Below are 18906 nucleotides of genomic sequence, written 5' to 3' on the forward strand. Positions count from 1 at the left end.
AAAATCACATTTCAGTGTCTTCCCCATCGGCATTTAAATTTGTGACATTATTAGTCACGACATTCATCTAAAATTACAATTCGGTACGCTATGTGATTCTTCTGACTGGTGCAATTGAGTGCACAGCCGTAAACAATCTCAAACAACAGGTTTGAAATGTAATCACATTTGTGGGGTTTTTTTTTTTCACCCTTATAAAAATTGCTGCCGGTGATATTTGTTTATCCGGTTTTGCCCCAAAAAATGAATTGATGTTTACGAGCCTGTAAGTATCCTCTGCAGGCTGTCTTCTGAATGAATGCCCTCCAGCTTGGTGATGTTAGACTTCGCTCCGTGTTTCCTGCACCCCGGGGATTTGTGAAAAGAAAAGACAGCGCCGCATTCCGGTTAATGTAAATATTTCACTCTTTGAGGACCCCGCTTCCTGTAAACACTGCCGATTTGGGCAACGGGCTGATGTCAGGAGAACGGCGGGCTGATAGATCTCTGCTACCGACGTTCAAAGTCCCTTCATGAAGATAATGATGCTCAGTTATGATTTTCAGTGTGCTGTAGATGCAATTAGATTCTACACCGCCGCTAACTACAACCACGTCATTGCACTTGAAGAGTCTTAAAATGCGTTTGTTGACTCAAGTCTGTCCAAACAGCCGTGCTATTTGAACTAAGTAGTTGAACTTTTTTGCAGATGTCGGGAGTTATTGTTTCACTGCAATCCCTTTAATTTTTTTTCTTAGTACGGGAGACAACAGACAGTCTCAACATCGACAAAGGCACAGACAGACCAACGTTCACAGAGGGAGTCATTCGCTTGCATAACAGCCAAACTTGCATAAGCTTGAGGGGAGAAAGTAGACCAAGGCCAAATGAAAAATCCATTAAAGAAATGTTGTGTAAAATGAGAGCGACGCAGCGCTGGCAAGCAATCTTCATTACAAAAGTAAAGTGGTCATGTCTGACTTCCTTAATTACGAGGGCAAAATCAGTTGTGGAATACTTTGACAAAGAAAAAAGGGTTCACGTATGAAGTGCCTCGTAGTCCTCTTGCCCGAAAGATGAACCCATTTGGGCTTTCAGCCCTTTCCCCGTCGTGCCCTCGTACAACTTTTATGAGCAGTGGATGAGACTCCGATCTGCTCCTTCCCATTTCGCCCATGACGCTCTAACCCCGAGCTCACGGGCCAACCGACGTGGGGCCGCGGGCACCAGGGAGCCCCCCCATGCAACACAAGAGTAGCCTGCCAGCCTCTTCTAAAAATAGAATAAAGCGACCAAATCCCGTCCCTGTTTTCAAACTACAAAAAGAAGAGCAAAGTACAAAAACAAATCACACGCCCAAATCAATCTTTCATACTCTCTCCTTTGTACTCCATGTGGTTCTCTTCTACAGTTTCAGAACCCGTATGCGTACTCGCCCCCGTTCCGCTTCGGCACGGTTCCGAACGGATCCACTGAGCGGAACATCAGGAAGAACTACCCATCCATGCACCAGTACATGGTCAAGTATCACCAAACAGGAGTGCAGGATGCTCTTGTCAGCCTAAAATCTGGGTAGGAAAACACTGTATGCGAGTGATTGTGAGTCTGCGAGGTGATCTCGAATGATTTTGTCCGTGGCAAGAGTGGAGAGGCGATGCTACTGATTACGGTCAAATGAATGGACGCATTTGGTGTCATAACTGCATATCCACGAGCACATATGCACACCCCAAGTACAAGCATAAAAAGGCAAGTTCATTTGTTTTTGTACAAAACACAATTGAAATCGTCATGGGGTGGGGAGGGACAGGCTCAGGTGTGAATGTGTGTGTGTGTGTGTGTGTGTGTGTGTGCTTGCCACTACGTATGTGACAGCTCCTGTGAGACTGGGGATGAATGAGACTCCTCAGTGGGAACAGCAGGATCTATTTTTAGTGCTTGATCTCTACAATGGGACTGGCTGCAGTTGGTGTGTGCGTGTTGCGTGTGCATGAGTGTTTGGGCTGGGGGTGTTTAAGGCTTATAATACAGCGAACCAAGGACATATTGCGAGTGCGGAGTGCTTGAATGGCCAGAGGATGAGAGGTGAGGGGGGGAGAAAAAATTGGAAGTGTCAACTCGTCCCATGATGGGAAAAAAAATGAAGCAAGGGGGCGGGTGGGGCTATAGGATGTGGGGTGCAAGAAGTCAAGGGCAAATTGTCTGATTGGAAAAATTGAAGGAATCGAGGAGGCTGTCGGTTCAGGCGAAAAAGAACGCGGTCATGGATTGGATAAGGACAACAAAAGAAGGAAAAGGGAAAATTCATGATGACAGCAAATTGGGAAGGAGGCGATTTTAGAATGAAACCTCCATCCGTTTTTGTTCCGCTTGTCCTCACCCGGGTCGCAGACGTGCTGGAGCCTATCCTAGCCATCTTCGGACACCCTGAACTGGTTGCCAGCCAATCGCAGGGCACACACACACACAGACGAGCAACCATCCGCGCTCACACTCACACGTAGGGACAATTTCGAGTGTTCAATCAGCCTGCCATGCATGTTTTTGGAATGTGGGAGGAAACCCGAGTACCCGGAGAAAACCCACGCAGGCACGGGTAGAAAAGGGGGCGTGCTAACCACCGTGCCGACTTGGAATGAAGACACGAACCGCTATTGTGTCTGTGTCACACATGTATACAAAAGCAAAGCTCCAAGCAAAAGCCACGACAAAGTAAACATGTATGCTCACGTGCATCTGCACTCCCAACAGCGAACTGACGGCTCTGCGTCTGCAGTAATTCCCTCATTGATAATTCTATTTGGCGGCATTAGCAGATGAGCAATGCTGCGGCATTCAGCTGTTTAAGGCTCGATGGCCAGATTAGCGCTGATCACACATAATGCCGGCAGGCTTTACATGCGCAATCTGCTGCTGCAGCCCCGCGAACCAAAACGATGCGCAGGGGCGAGTTTTAAATCATCTGAATCGTACTTTGAAGTCGCTTGAGATTCGGGAAAGTTGGGAAACTTGGAGCGGTTGACATATGGTTGAGCACGACACAACCTACCTATATGTGTGTGTGTGTGTGTGTGTGTATGTGTCTTAATCTACTATGCTCAGGTGTCCTTGGAGGAGGCGTCATCTTGATGGCAGCTTCTGTTGCTCGAAAATGTCCTGCTTTTGAATTCATTGTTCATTTCGCACGGGCTTGTGCCCAAATATGTTTACCGAGCTTCTCTTTTTACAGTAATCCTCAACTGAAGTGTTGACGAATGTTCCATGGCTGTGGATCGACACAGGATCTTCATATCAAACTCGATTCTATTCGATTGCAACACCAATTGCCCTTCTGAGTCATTCCATCAAATTTGCATGCCTCACCGTATTTCTTTCAACTAAAAATATTTCCTGCCGGGCTGACACCTGCCCCGCATCAAGTGCTCCCCAAGGCTCTGTCCTCTGCCTTGTTGCGCTTCCTCTGTCATTCAGATCCATTGCTATGATGGAACTCAACTTTTCCCTGTAATTGTTTTAGGTGTGTTTTTTTTTCAAATAATTTTTCTTTTTAGTTTTATATAAGGTGTCCTTGGGTTTAGGGGTTCTGAAAGTAGCAAATTATTATCATTAGTAGTACTTTATGAAAACCACAAAATGACTTTTTACTTGCATGAAATAATGTGTATTCCAGTTTTTTAAATTTTATTTAATAGTCAAACAATCACACATTTATTCTCACACTTTAGACGGTTGACTCAGAGTCTTCGTGTGGATGGAGCCATCGCTGGCTTAAGCTAATTACAAAGCTTAACTGTTGCCTGTGAGCCTTTGTTAAAGGGCTGATCTGACAATCTGTAAATGCCACGCGGTCGCTACACTATTAGTAAGTCTGTGTGTGTGTGTGTGTGTCTGTTCGTGATGCGATCAGTTAGACTGAAAATGTCAGGGCTGAGGATGCATGTGTGGTTTTTTTTGGGTGTGAGGAGGAGGTCAGAGGCAGGGGGGGGGGGTAGGATGATGTGAGTATTTGTGTTTGTTTAAAGTTTGTTGTGCATGTGCCTCCAAGGCCCTATTATCAGTGAAGTGTGTGCATTGAACTGCCCCTCCTCTCTGTGACCTCCACGGGTTGGGTAACGCTTGGATTGAACTCCTATTGGAGATGATTTACTACCGAATTGATCCCCACAAACAAAACAATCTGGAGGGTGTGTCTTTCTCTCTCTCTCTCTCTCTCGTCATTCACGCTCTAAAAACTGTTTGGCTCCCCCACATGTTGTCTTTATCCCTCCCTTTTGTCTGATATTCCTTCCTTGCAGTAAACTGGATGCCTTCATCTATGATGCCGCGGTGTTGAACTACATGGCTGGCAGAGATGAGGGATGTAAGCTGGTGACCATTGGCAGCGGGTAACTGAAACTTGATATCCGTTTTGTTTGACTCAGGGCCAGGTGTGTTTTGTTTTTCGCAATATAGTCGCGTTCCAGGATCATTCTAGAGATTTGACATTTGTGGTCTTTACTACCGGTGAACCAGTCTCGACACCTCTCAACTCTTTCCTCAATGTACATTCACTGTTGTTAATTTGTACAACTGTAGGGGGAGCCGTGGAGCAAAACAGGACAGTATGTAATTTGATCTCCGTGTTTCTGTAATCACAATTCACCTGCATTGGTTCACTATTCTTTGAAAATGGAGAGCATCTGGTTCAATCGAATCAAAGATGACTATTAAAGCAACGTGTCTGTGTTTGTGTGCGTGTGTTTGGACCTTGATGCGTTCAGGTACATCTTTGCCACCACCGGATACGGCATTGCTCTCCAAAAAGGATCCTACTGGAAACGACAGGTGGATCTGGCTATTCTGGCCATCATTGGAGATGGTGAGAAACATTGGCAGCTCCATTGTCACGTTCACTCAGTCGAGCATTCAGGCTTTGGGGATTCATGGTACTCTTTCTTGCCAGCATTGTAAATTTCATTGACACATAACACACGCTCACTCGCGCACATCTATTGCCTTGTCTGCTGACGACACCAAAAAGAAGCAGTGAAGTATAAATAGTCGTTTGATGTTATTCCGGACACAAAAGGTTGCTCTGAAGAGAGAGCCAAGTGTGCAGTGTTTCGAAGACTCCTTTCTGCAGTACAAAATCTCTTTTTGTGTAAGTGTCCATTAGCTGAATCTCATTTTACAACGTTGTTCCTCGTCAGATCAGGTTGCAGGTTTTATCCAAAAGTATCCATCAAATACCCTTTGTGTCATTTCATTTCATATGTGAGGCTTCCACTTCGACACATAGGACGGCCAGATTCAAAAATCCCCTAAACCTCCGATTCTGTGAGGCAGATGCGTTCAACATGAGCTCATTGTGCTCCCTCCCTTTAATTATTTGCCCAAGAAAATAAAATAAGCGTGTACTTATTTCCTGGCAAGCAATGGTGACATCTTGTACTGTGTTTATGTTTAACTTGACACTTAACACCTTTCGCAATTCATCAAATGCTACCAAGTGGAGAACTGAATGGCTATAAATTATCAGCGACTGCCTGTGCTACAAAAAAAAAGCTCCCGGGCAAGCATTAAGTGAACGTCCTAAACCTTTTTGTAATGTAAGCATGAAGACACTTTCTTTGATTCAGTGATCTCTTGTTTTTTTGTTTGTTTTGTGTTATTTTTAAATTGTTTTTGCAAGGCTGAAGTACTTCAAACTTTATCAAACATTTTAAGCGGTGTACTTCTGAGCACACAGTTACAGCTTTCGTTTTTCAGCTTGCATTCACCGGTAATTACAGCAGCGGTCCTGATATCACAAAGGAAAGGAAAGCAGAGGGAGAATGAAGGTCTTTTTAGCTTGAGAAGCTACAAAGTCGGAAAGGTGTGAGCAAAATAACGTCTCAAGCAATTGTTGACGGACTCGGAGCTGACTCATCCGAAGCATTTCAAAGAGGGATGAAGTTATGTTTTCTTTTGTCCTCTCAGGTGAAATGGAAGAATTAGAGGCTCAGTGGTTGACGGGCATCTGCCACAATGAGAAGAATGAGGTGATGTCCAGCCAACTGGACGTGGACAACATGGCGGGGGTCTTCTACATGCTGGCTACTGCCATGGGGCTCTCCCTCATCACTTTTGTCTCTGAGCATCTCTTCTACTGGAGGCTCAGATACTGCTTCACGGGGGTCTGCTCTGGCAGGCCGGGTCTTCTCTTCTCCATCAGTCGGGTAAGCGCTTCCGAGGTGCCGGAGTTATGGGTTGGCTGAAACAATTACATCGTTTTTTTAAAGAATTTGGGATGAACACTTCTTGATTTCTTAATGGATGAAAATGAGTCGGGGGTTTGACACGTCCAAGTGGGCACACGGTTTGCAATGACTTTTGCAGTTACAATGGAAACAACATTCGACTTAAAGTAACAAAGCTATTAGTAGTACAACGATGTGGCCATATTTTTCTATCAGTAGATTATCAGTAGCGGAGGATAGTGGCCAACTTTGGAACTCCAAGAAGCCAAGCAAATGAGTGAGCACTGAATGCCCGCTTGCTTTGCTTGTGCGCAATTTAGTTTGAGTTTGAACATAAGCGCAAAAAGAAAGAGATGAAGGAAAATATAAAACTCTTCCGGGGGAAACCTTTACAAAACTATTATAGGCCGCAGAGAACCCTCAAAGTGATTTGGATAAGCCTCCCAAAAGCCAGTAAGGTGGTAAATGACTCTTTAATTAATGTCGGATTTTTGTGAATTGCGTTTTCGGTGTAAACAGACTTTCTCACCCTCATTTACGAGCATTTAATTATGGGATAACAAATGTCTTTTTGGAGCGCAACTTTTCCCCTTTCAACTGTCAATACAAAATGTCTTACTTGCCAAGGTTCGGGTGCATTAAATCATTTTTGTATCAATATGTGCAAGGAAATAAACACTGGCTAACCCTTTTTTGTCATAAAGGATGTTGTTGTGCTCCAGGGGAGCAGAGACTCGATTAATATTTAAGCCATAACCCCAATGAAACAGCATTCAGGTTTTTTCAGTATTTAAGATTTTCTCCTAACTGAGAAAAAAATATATCTCTGAGATATCTCTGAGGGAAGATGAACGTGTTTTGTGAAAAAGTCTGCCCTGGTTCATTATACACGGTGACTCGCTGAGTCACCGCCACTGGAATGAACTGAACACATCATGTCTGGCTTGAGACGATATGTGACCATGTTTTTTCTCCTCTCTCCTCATTTTGTCTGAATCCTTTTATGTTCAATTCATACTTGTTTCATTTCGTGTTATCTCTTCACCTACCTCGTCTTCGTCTTCTTTTGTTGCGTTTTATGACTCACTCATTTCAACTCTGTCCCCTTATACATGCCGCATGTTTGTCAATCCGTTACCACGCAGGGTATCTGGAGTTGCATCCACGGAGTTCACATCGACATGAAGAAGAAGACGGATCTGGACTTTAGTCCGCAAGACAAGATGATGAAGCTCATCCAGTCTGCCAAACACATGACCAACATGTCGAACCTGGCCGGCTCTCACATGAACTCACCCAAACGCGAGTTCATGCACTCCGCCGGCCCCATGATCATGGACATGATGGCCGAGAAGGGCAATTTCATTTACGCCGACAACCGCAGCTACGCTCCCAAAGATATGATGTACGGGGACGCGGGCGACTTGCCGTCGTACCTTGCGACCCGCCACAAAGACCACCTCAACAACTACATCTTCCAGGGAGGCCAGCATCCTCTCACTTTAAACGATGCCAATCCCAACTCGGTAGAGGTGGCAGTTACAGCTGACACGGTCCAGACCAACGCCAAACCGCCGCGGACCCTGTGGAAGAAGTCGGTTGACACGCTCCGCTCGGTGCCTCCGGGAACCTCGCCCATGCCCGACATGCTAATGCCGGACCCTCGAATGTCAATGAAGACACAGCGCTACCTCCCCGAGGATACGGCCCACTCCGACATCTCCGACTGCTCCAGCAGAGCGGCTTCCTACAAGGACCCGGAAAACAACAAGCACCTGAAACCCAAGGACAACTTGAAGAAGAGACCCGTGACTTCCAAGTACCCGAGGGACTGTAGTGAGGTGGAACTGTCTTACTTAAAAACTAAACAGGTCAGCGGCGGTACCAACCAACTTGGGAGAGGAGGCGGAGAGAAAATCTACACCATTGACTCTGACCGAGAGATGAGCTTGCACTCAGACCCCATGCACTACCGAGAGACTCGCGGCCTTGCCGCCGAAGATTTGGAGTACCCAGAAATATACTCGGACCATAGCGATAACTTTAGAAAATGTGAGCAGCCCATCATCCATCTGAACTCCTCACCGCTGCATCACACCGATGCGGATCTTCTGCCAGACCAAACTTACGCGAAACACTACAGCATGAAAGAGAAAAACCTTTCCCCGCATGAATCGATTGATCGTTACAAACAGACGCACTGCCGTGCCTGTTTGTCAAAGGTTACTGCTGGCTACCCTCCCGGAGGGACTTACACCCCTACGGGATCCGCCTCGGCTTCTTCTACCCGCTCGCCATATAATCGATGTGAAGCGTGTCTCCACACGGCGAACCTGTACGACATTAGCGAGGACCAGCTTCTGGCAGACCCCTTGGTGAGCCCCACCATGCACCACCAACAGCAGCAGCCGCCGCAGCAGCAGCAACCCGATGAAATGTTTGGTCTGTACTGGCCGCAAACAGATGGACCGCACGTCCAGAAGAGAAACCGCTTGAGGCTTAACCGCCAGCACTCCTTTGACAACATATTGCTCGAAAAACACAAGGATTCAGACCTCGGCCGACCGGCGCGTAGTGTCAGCCTCAAGGAGAAAGATCGTTTTCTGGACTCCGCATCTGACTCGCACTACGCAAACCTCTTCGGCATGCGTCCCTACTCCGGCAGACTGTTTGGCACCGGCTCCAAATCGATGATGTTTAATCACAACCTCGAGGAGAGCAAAAGGAGCAAGTCCCTGTACCCGGCCCATGGCTCGGAAAACCCTTTCCTCAGCCACTCATTGAGGGACGACACCAGCAGCAGACTGTTCCATGGGCGGAGCTCCTCCGATATTTACAAACAGCTGGCGGTGGCTCCGCCGGCGGCGCTTCTTGGAGCGGCCCCCATCAAAACGCGCAACGATGCGAACAATCTCCGCTCCTCCGCTAAATCCGCCACCTCATATTGCTCGCGGGATGGGCGGATAGCGAACGACATGTACAAGAAAGAGCATGTGATGCCTTACTCTGCCAATAAGACTTGTGCGTACCCAGCCTCACGTGGCGTCCTTAACTCAGCTCAGTTCAGCAATAGACGGGTGTATAAAAAGATCCCTAGTCTGGAGTCGGATGTTTAAGTCAAAAATCATATATATTCTCCTCCCTGAGTTTGTATTATAATTTCGTACACACTACGGGATGCCATAGCCACGCATTTCTTTTCGTGACGTTCGTTGTATTCTCCAAGAATCTTCACCCGTTTGGGTGTCAATGTACAGCTTTTGTCTTTTCAGGTGATATCATCGTTTTCTGTTCATTCTCTACCGTGTATTCATCACTTGGCTGCTTGCGAGAGTACTTTGCCATGAGGTGTTGCGCAATACCTGGTTTTTACTAGGAAGCACGATTTCAGAGAAGACTTTTGGGAAAAGAGATGATTGGTTGCGATCGAACAAATGGAGAAACATCATCATGGAGGATGACGGGAATGTGCGACGGATAAAGCACAGGTTCGGATTTGTCTTTAAAACCATCCTCCTGATCCATATTTCTCCAACTTGCAGCAGGTGTAGGATTATTTACAGGGAAAACTATATTGGGCACATGAAATGTGTCGACCTGAAATAGGGCCATCTCAGGAGGGCAGGATGCCACAACGAGCCAGTCCGACAGCCTGCTACTTATTACATTGAACATAACAAGTGTGACATAATATGGACACGAATGGGCTCAATGGCACAAGGGGGGGGAGAATCTACCGTTTCGAAGCGGCGGTTTCGACCAAGCTTGGGAACTGTGAGCGGAGTAGTGTAGGTGCTACCAATGAAATAATGTTTACAGACTGATAAAAAGACAAAACTGACACAGTGGTAGACAAGCAGGAAAGACTGCTGCAAAGTACTGCTTTGTTTTTTTTTTGTTTTTAATTCAATTAAACTATAAGATTTTGAGATTTTGTCACTTGGAATCCACCTGCTTAATTGTTAGCACCATAACCGTTCGTTTTAAACCTCTTTCCTACAATCGTTTTTAAAAAGCAAGGCTTTCTGAAAAACACCAGTCCAAAGCTGTCGATTTATTTTTGCATGGTTTCTTTTTCGCCATTGCAGCTGAGAAGAAAAAAAACACACACACACACATTCTAAAATCTATGTTTCAAACAAAGGAGCCCCTTTGCAGCCAAATGTGACGTATGGATGATTGTACAATCAAAACATTGACCTTAGTCAATGTTTAGAGGCGACTGCTGCAACAGAGCAAGAAGAGCAAAAATGGGAAACGAGAGCGCGGCAAATTGGTGGAAAAAGCTCAAATCTATTGAAATTGTGGACTGGATAAAAAGATGCTTGATTGTTCGATGACCTCCTTGCAGATGACATACAGGGTACTTGTTATTTTTGAAAAACAGGTGACTCCTCCCCCTCCCTTGCTCGATCACTCCACTAGGGTGTAGTTTATTTGATTATATATATATTTTTTTCTTTACACTGGATAGTGTAAATTGTACAGTAATTACTCGGTCCTCAATTGATTTTCATCCGGAGTCAAGCGGGGTTTCTTATTTATTGGTCACTTCATACGTTAGGATGTATGTATGATGTGAGTCGGGCCAGATGGGTGGTCCGAGTATTGTGTGTGTGGGTAAGCTTGAAGACAAAAAGAATCATAGAATCTTATTTTTTCTTCATTTCTGTTCTTTTTTGACACATGCACACATTGTACAAATGACTGCACAGTTTTTTTTAAATTTTTGGGTAGCATTTTTTTTCCTCTGCACCATCTACAGTTGAAAAAGAGAAAATACAAGAAAAAAAAATAGGCTTATCTGATTTCTTGATTTGCCCGATTGGATTGACAGAGACAAATTGTATCAAATGAAATACCTCAGGATGATGATGAGCATTTTGGGGGAGAGCGTCAATCATAGCAACGCAAAAAGACACTGCCTATTTTGTAGAAAACCAACCAAAAACATTTTTTTTCTTTCTTTTTTTTTTAATGTTCATAGTGGCAGCACACAGAACCAAACTTGTTCTCCTTTTTGACATGGTCAACGTCTTCCAATTGAGGAGGGAAACGGGGGGGGGGGGGATTGTGCTCATGGAGGAGGGCGTGACTGTGACATTTCTCCCTGTGCCAAAAAGTGCACTATAACAGAATGATGTTAACTAAATGTCCCAATATTTTGCCACCCTTTGATGAAAATGCTTTTTATGTTGTTGTTGCTTTTTTTTTTTTTTATAAATTATGGCATTTGACTGCCTTTCAGTTGGAGCTCAACAACCACATCATCATATCACCCTTTCTTACTCTTGTACTGCTTCCTTCCATTGCTTCAGATGAACCCACTGACTGATGAGTAATACGTTGTCCTTCTTTTGCTTTTTTTTTTTTTTTGCATCTTATCTGCATATTGATTAACATGTATTATATATCTCCACACGTTGCTTGTGTGAGCTGATGAGTGAATGAGTGAACAATGTAAAAAAAAAAAAAAATGATGTTGGAAGACACGGGCACCCAAACGCACCCTTGTGATGACAACCCTGCTCTTTTTAATGGAAAAAGAACAAATATTTTAATTACATTTAATGATAAATAATGAGGTGATGGCATGCAACCCCAAATGTAACAATGTTTTATGTTTCTGTTTTGTTTCATTTTGTCATGATTGTTATGATCACTAATGCTTTGTAACCAGGTGTGAGTATTTACATATTTGCGAGAGATTGAGGGGGGGTGGGTGGGGATTATCTATGTTTAACATAATGAAGACGCTGCTGCTGTTTTTGGGAAAAGTGTACTCGCTCATTGGCGTGGGGTGGGGTCATTATCAGACCCTGTTTTGCTCAATGGGATTACAGGTCAGAGGTCAGGGCTTCATTTGGGATGGTGGGACATCCTTGCTCTTCCTCCATGGCAGGTGAGAATTTTTAAATGTACCACCAGCTCTCCTTCTTTCTTCCCACTCCTTCATGTATAGTCAGGACTTCCACCGAGAAGAAGACAAAAAAAAAAGGAAAAAAAAAACCCTTAACCTTTGAGTCTGCTCACCCTCCAAAGATATGAGACCTCTTTCTTTATGGTTTGCTGTAGAAAAGCTTTGTTTTTGTTTTTTTGTTTTTTTTAATTGTTAATTTGGGTAAACTCAAAGACTTTTAAGGAACTATTTTGAATATACTTAGAAAATGACACCTGTAAACATCACTTGTAAATTCATACTGAAATACATCATCATGGAGAATTATAAATGATAAAGAGTAAAGACAATATTTTTGGTGTGAATTTCACAGGAGTTCTTCTGTGCACTCTCTCTCTCTTTATCTCTCTCTTTCTCTCTCTTTCTTGCTATCTCTCTCTTATGTAGAGCAACTAGAATAAAACTTTCACCATTCACAAGATTCGCTGTCCTGTCACAATTGCAAATGCCAACCGGCAGATCGCCTTGCAGCATGACTCCGTGTCAATCGGCAAGAGGTGTGTCGTTGATAACGAAGAATTCTTTTACAGGGAACGAGGGATCTTGCTCGTACACGTAGTACACGTGAGAACATAGCCCAAGCATCTCTGGATTTTGATTCTGTAGTTTTGGGAAGGACAGACTGTAAGATTGACATGCAGATGCAAGCAATGTACGTTCACTGTGGAGCCAAGTCAGAAAGCAAAGCTTTCCATTTCCCGGTCGCTTTACATTTCGTTGCAGAGGCTGAAATTAGATTTTCTCTTCGGGGTGTCCGGCCTCACCTTTAGAGATAAAGTGAGGAGTGCGGTCATCCGAGAGGGACTCACAGTTGAGTTGCTCTTCCTTCCTCAGTTGCCATCTTATGTGCCTGAAGCATCAACTTATCTCTTTGCCTTACTGGTCTCCAGGGAAAAGTGGGAGGAGACCTTGAGGCACGAGCAGGACATGCTGCAAGGGATGCCGCTAGCTTGGAAAGACTTTGACCCTTGTAGCAATTAGTGGAGGTAGCCCCGGAATGGAGAGCTTTAGCTAACTGCTGCTCCTGTAATCTGAAGCCAGCTGACTTTGGGCAAAAGTAACCCCGGAACTGCTCGCCAGTCAGTCACAGGGCACATCTAGAGACGAACATGCCGGACTTCCCGCATGCAAGTCCGGCGAGTATACCACGCCATAAGCGACTGTAAACAAAATATCAAAACCCGGAAAAATGACTACGCAAGAGTCGTTCCGGTCCATCATGGTGTTTTGTTCCGTTACGTCATATCAAGCTTTTGCCCACATGTGCATGTGTGTATTTATTGTGGTTTGTTTATTTATTTATTTATCTTATATGTGTGTGTGTGTGTGTGTCACTTTAACTGAGCATCATGTTGCCATTTGGGCTCCAGCGACATTTACCATCTGCCTGATTTGTTCCTTCCTTTTCCATGGGACGGAGATGCCTCTCTCCCGCTCCGTAAATTGTTAAATCCATCTGTTCTCCTTCTCCCGTGAAACATTTTGCTCTTTAACAAACACAATTCCACTGTAATAATCTTATTGACTTTCCAATCACTGACTCCCTCCGCTCCAAATCTCACTCCGACCGATTCTCTCCTAAAATTACAACAGAATAAAACATCAGAGATTTCTGCCCAATCATTCGACGACTAACGCTGACCTAAACATTGTTCTATAGCATTACTTTTTTTATTGCGGTTAAAAAAAAATAAAAATTACAATCAGCTTCTGTATTCAAATCCCTGTATTTTTGGAAAATTCAATATAATCAAAATAATTGTTTATCATTGGATTAGTTGTGTTAAATGTCAGCATATAAATTCAATTCAAACCATAATTATAAAACGCAAAACTTTTTTTTTTTCCGTTAAAGGAGTTAAACGGGCCAGTAAACCTCGCACAGGCTGTGTAATTACTATGTTAATGGATGTCTGTGTTAGACCCATGGTTCATTTTGGCTCACCTGCCAAAGCAAAGTTATTTTGGGCTCAGGAGTTCTCGTACAATTATGAAGCTTTCAAGAGACTCTTGGCTGGAAAAAAAAAAAAAAAAAAACGCCCTGAAAGCCAGAGTCTGATCCATTTCACGACAAGATACCTTATTAATTCTTTCCCGATTTGCAGGTGAAAGAAGATAAAGGAATCTGATGTTTTGTTTATTGTGTCGGAGGGATTATAAAAAAAAAAAAGTATGCTGTATAAGGGCTACTTGGAGGAGAGGGCAGGCTTTGTCAAAATAAAACAAATCTTGGGGGCAAGGCGTGTGTGTGTGTGTGTGTGTGCATATGACAACGTGTGTCGCTGTAGCCGATGGCATCGATCCGTTTGGCTCGCGTTTGTGCAACCCTCTGGCAAGTTCGAGCAACACAAGATTGAATTGAAGCCTTTTAGCGTTGAACGTCCGAATCAGTCACAGACCTTTGGCATTTGAAATGTAATTGTCAAAGAACAGGCCAATTTGTTTTTCTCCCTCTTTATCTTAATTCATTTAACCTTTTATTCAACTAATGTAGCTCCTCAAAAAAAGTCATATATTGACCTTTTATTGTTTTGTTTTTTTCAATAATTGAATCAGGCATGTCGCGCCCGAAAATACTTAAGACGCTCTCTTTTTTTCTATTTAGCGTAAAAGAAAATCCAGTGTTATTAAACACACGAATCAAAGGTGTGTGATTATATAAGCTGCTTACGTAAGTGCGGGACTCGATAGCCCCGTAAACCCGGGTTGCAACTGCTTGCTTGACAAACCCGATGTCTTGAAAAGTCGCCAAGTTACCCGCAATGGATTGCGGGATCTTAGTCCTTGTGTGGAGTCCAAAAATAGCAACGTGATGTTACCTGGGGGACGTGGACGTTGTTTTCAACCACCTGCAATCATGTGTCCTGCTTAACACGTCCTTGAGCAACATGCTGCAGCAACGCTACCTGCTCCACTTTCATTCTAAGTGTGTGTGTGTGTGTGTGTGTGAGAGAGGGAGAGAGGGAGACACAAAGCACTGAACTTGTAAAAACTATCCTCGTTTTGAAAAGCGTTTTTTCACAAGTGCAGTCGTTTGGTCTGGGAAATCTCTCATGCGGCCATAACGGACACAGTTGCGGCTCTATTCAACCTCAACCTATTCTCTCTTTCTCTCTGTCTCTCTCGCTGTATCTTTGTCCCCTGTCTCTCCCTCTCCCCTCACCACTGGCAATGAAGAGAACAGATGGACAAAAAAAAAAAAAAAAAACGCCCACGGCCACGAGGCAACAAAAACACGCAACAAAAGCCCAACGCAGTTGAGCATCTGCGTGTATCCTGTCAATGCAGATTTGAGTGAAATAAGCTGCAGCTGTTTTCAGGGGGGGGGCTTATTTTTGGATGGAGCGGGGGTGTTCGTTCTTTGACCTCATCTGTCTTGTGTATTGAAGCAAAATTTGGCTTCAGTTTATCCTTTTGGATTCCGGACCACAACTCCACCATGACCCAATGTATCATTGTGTTTGGCTCTGGGCTTGTTGTGGTTGTGTTGTTCATGCTTGATCCTCGAGTGTGGATTATTGAATATGTTGATGTGGGTAGCTGGAAATATATTTCATCTTTAGGTTAGTGGCTTGAAAAAAAATGATTTACATATACTGTAAATAGAAGATTATATGTTTGAATTTTGGCACGCAAAGCGGTCCTAAGGTGGGTGGTTGGTTACAGTAACACATTTGGGAGGCACTTTCATTCATTCATTCATTCATCTTCCTAACCGCTCGATCCTCACTAGGGTCGCGGGGGGTGCTGGAGCCCATCCCAGCCGTCTCCGGGCAGTAGGCGGGGGACACCCTGAATCGGTTGCCAGCCAATCGCAGGGCACACATAGACGAACAACCATCCATGCTCACACTCACACCTAGGGACAATTTAGAGTGTTCAATCAGCCTGCCATGCATATTTTTGGAATGTGGGAGGAAACCGGAGCACCCGGAGAAAACCCACGCAGGCCCGGGGAGAACATGCAAACTCCACACAGGGAGGCCGGAGCTGGAATCGAACCCGGTACCTCTGCACTGTGAAGCCGACGTGCTAACCACTGGACTACCGGGCAGACCCGGGAGGCACTTTCTTACCACTAAAAAAATTCCGGATTGATCAGCTCACTCGGTTCATTTTGCAGAAGGTGCAAAGTCATCGATTGTTCCCATTCGGAAAAGTGGCAAATACAAGAGATTGAAATGGCTGCTGGGAAACCTGACGTTTGAGGCTTTTGTCACTTTGTTATGAATTGAGAAAAATCACATCAATGTGCACTCACAAGTCTTTCTTTATGATGTTTTTTTTTTACTTTTAACACCAACCAGACAATTCACTGTATATTAAAGCTCCAATTTATTTTTCAGATGGATAGTATATGACCCAACTAGCCGCATGCTTGACAATCAACCGCTGTCACTCTTGAACAATTTCAAAATGGCCTCAGCCGCTCATTGTTATTACAAAACGAACGTACGTTCAACTGTGATGAATGTAAGAGAACATCATCACATCTGGGTGGTGGTGAGCTCGCCCCCCTAAGAACAAGTCCTTACAAAAAAAATTTTAAACATGAAATTACCTCAAGGGGCCACTGACCTTCTTGTGAGGAGGATGAAAAGATTACATTTTTTAAAAAAAGCATTAAAAATCCTTCTGGGCATCGACCTTCTCCACAGCGGTCATGCCAAAACTCTTCCAAATCTCCTCTCTTAGGATGATGTCACGACCTGCGATGCACAATATTGTTTTCAAGTAGGATTCACGCACATGCGCACACAGACATATACATCTTTATCGATAGAAATCGTCTTTTTGGGGGGGGGAAGATATGTCTTTGAAGGGTGGAGCCTCTTGACAGTACTGACAAGTTCATTCATAGAATGGCCACAAGAGATTGCGTTCGTCGTACCCTCTTGAATTGATTCGCACCATTTTGAATTAAACTGTCGTCCCGCTGAGTCGATCTGAATGGAATTGTTGGACTGTAAAATAGAAGCGCCCACCGCTGAGATAAACTTCCCGCTTCCCGTTCCCCTGGACAGGAGAAGCCATATCGAAAGTGGCGGGGGGGGTGGATACTTCAAGGATGTTCAGTATGTTTCAAGACACGGAAACAAAACGGATTTATTTAATGACATCATGCTTTTTTTTAATACACTTTTCAACGTGGAAGCCCGCTGAGAGAAGTGTCATCAGCTGTAATATCAGCCGCATTTTGAGAACAAACAAATGATCTTCAAATCGCTTCAAAGCCGCCGAGGTAGACAAATCGAATTCCGTGAGTGCGCATTATGCAAACCGAACAAGAATGCAAACATTTCAACTGAGATCTTATTAACTGATGAAGTTCTGCAGTACATTTTCTCTCTCTGAAGAGAGAGTGTGACTGAAATCATGTTTATCTGCACTGGATAAGTCCACAGGTGCAGGTGAATTGATGGTATGGGTCAGAATTATCACGGGATGGAATTACTGGACCTTTTGTTGTTGTTTTTGGTGATAGTGGAAATCTGAATGGCAAAAAGCATCTTTACAAGTTGCAAGAAGAGATTTTTATGAGCTGGGGTAAATGAGGACGGCAAGATGGCGGTTTCCTTTCATCACGATGGTGATCTATTTCATGATGGTCTTCCAGCGTCTTGGCTTGGTTGACCTTGTTCCTGTAAATCGGCCGCCACACAAGGTGAGGCTGGAAGCCTCCGTTTGGTGCAGAGCGTTTCATTTTAAGTCATGAAATGTCTGAATTTTTTTTTTTTTTTTTTTCCAACCGGCTGCACAAGTGAAAGCCACATGGGACAACTTTCACGAAGCCCGTGCTCTCTCAGCTGGGCTCTGTTCCATTTTAACGCATCATTCCTTCCTTTCCTTATTTCACATAAGTGAGCTCTCCGGTGAAAGGGGAGGACGGCGCTCTGCTCCTCCGGGTGGGAGCGATTCCTTCAGTTGGAAGGAGCAGAGTAATTAGATGTGAATTGCCTCTCTCATCCGGGACGGCCCTGCCAACTTCTAATTTGGCCGAGTCTTGAGCCGCGTAAAGTCTAGCATAGCGTTGCGTGCGCACTCGGGATAAATGTAGTACACGTTTATCATGAACGGTTACACCTTATATGCATCTTAATTACTTTGGAAACCGCGGGTGGTCCTGTGACATGCAGTTTTTGTGCAATGACCGCCGCTGTCCCCGGTGGTGAATGGAGGTAATTGTCCACCATACAAATATGTGCTGAAAATGTTTGTTTTGATGCTTTCAGGACCCCACTTCACGGCACAAATGTGCTTCTTGCGAGTGCAAAACATTTTAAGGAGATGAAATGAGTAACATTGGCCGTGATTGAGGCCACTCCCACGTGGGCGTGGACGTGGGAGTGGCCACGACTTCTCGCTTCTGTCATGTGTGTTGCTGTTTGCTCTTGTTTTCTGTCATGTTTAGTTCATTGTTATGTTTTAGATTTCGTCATGGTTTTTGTTTGATACTTTGGACTTTGTGTGTTTTGGATTTAGTTTTCTTTGTTTTAAATACAATTCTTCAAGAACACTCTGCTCCTACCTCCTGCCTGCTTTTTTGGGGTCCGCCACCACCTCGCAATGTGACAATCATCCGGCGCGCCTTATATACAATACAATACAATACATGCAGATTTATATAGCGCTTTCACAACAGCGGCAGCTGTAACAAAGCGCTTAACAAAACAGTTAACAAAGTAAAATAATAAACACAAAACACGGACAGTCGTGCAGTCCTAACCACTTTCCTGTCACATGCTTTGT

General features: G+C 44.2%; 1 protein-coding gene across 1 annotated transcript in view; it reads left to right on the forward strand.

Moving 5' to 3' along the window:
* grin2aa (glutamate receptor, ionotropic, N-methyl D-aspartate 2A, a) overlaps positions 1–12575 on the forward strand; it is a 72296-nt gene extending 59721 nt beyond the window's left edge. The window contains exons 11-15 of the mRNA XM_052049145.1: positions 1391–1551; positions 4275–4364; positions 4740–4837; positions 5938–6176; positions 7343–12575. Of these exons, the coding sequence (XP_051905105.1) occupies positions 1391–1551; positions 4275–4364; positions 4740–4837; positions 5938–6176; positions 7343–9313 (2559 nt within the window). The 3' untranslated portion in view covers positions 9314–12575. The remainder of the gene's footprint in view (positions 1–1390; positions 1552–4274; positions 4365–4739; positions 4838–5937; positions 6177–7342) is intronic.
* The last annotated feature ends 6331 nt before the right edge of the window (positions 12576–18906 follow it).

Source organism: Hippocampus zosterae, chromosome 17, assembly GCF_025434085.1.
Source record: "Hippocampus zosterae strain Florida chromosome 17, ASM2543408v3, whole genome shotgun sequence".
NCBI classification, from domain to species: Eukaryota; Metazoa; Chordata; class Actinopteri; order Syngnathiformes; family Syngnathidae; genus Hippocampus; species Hippocampus zosterae.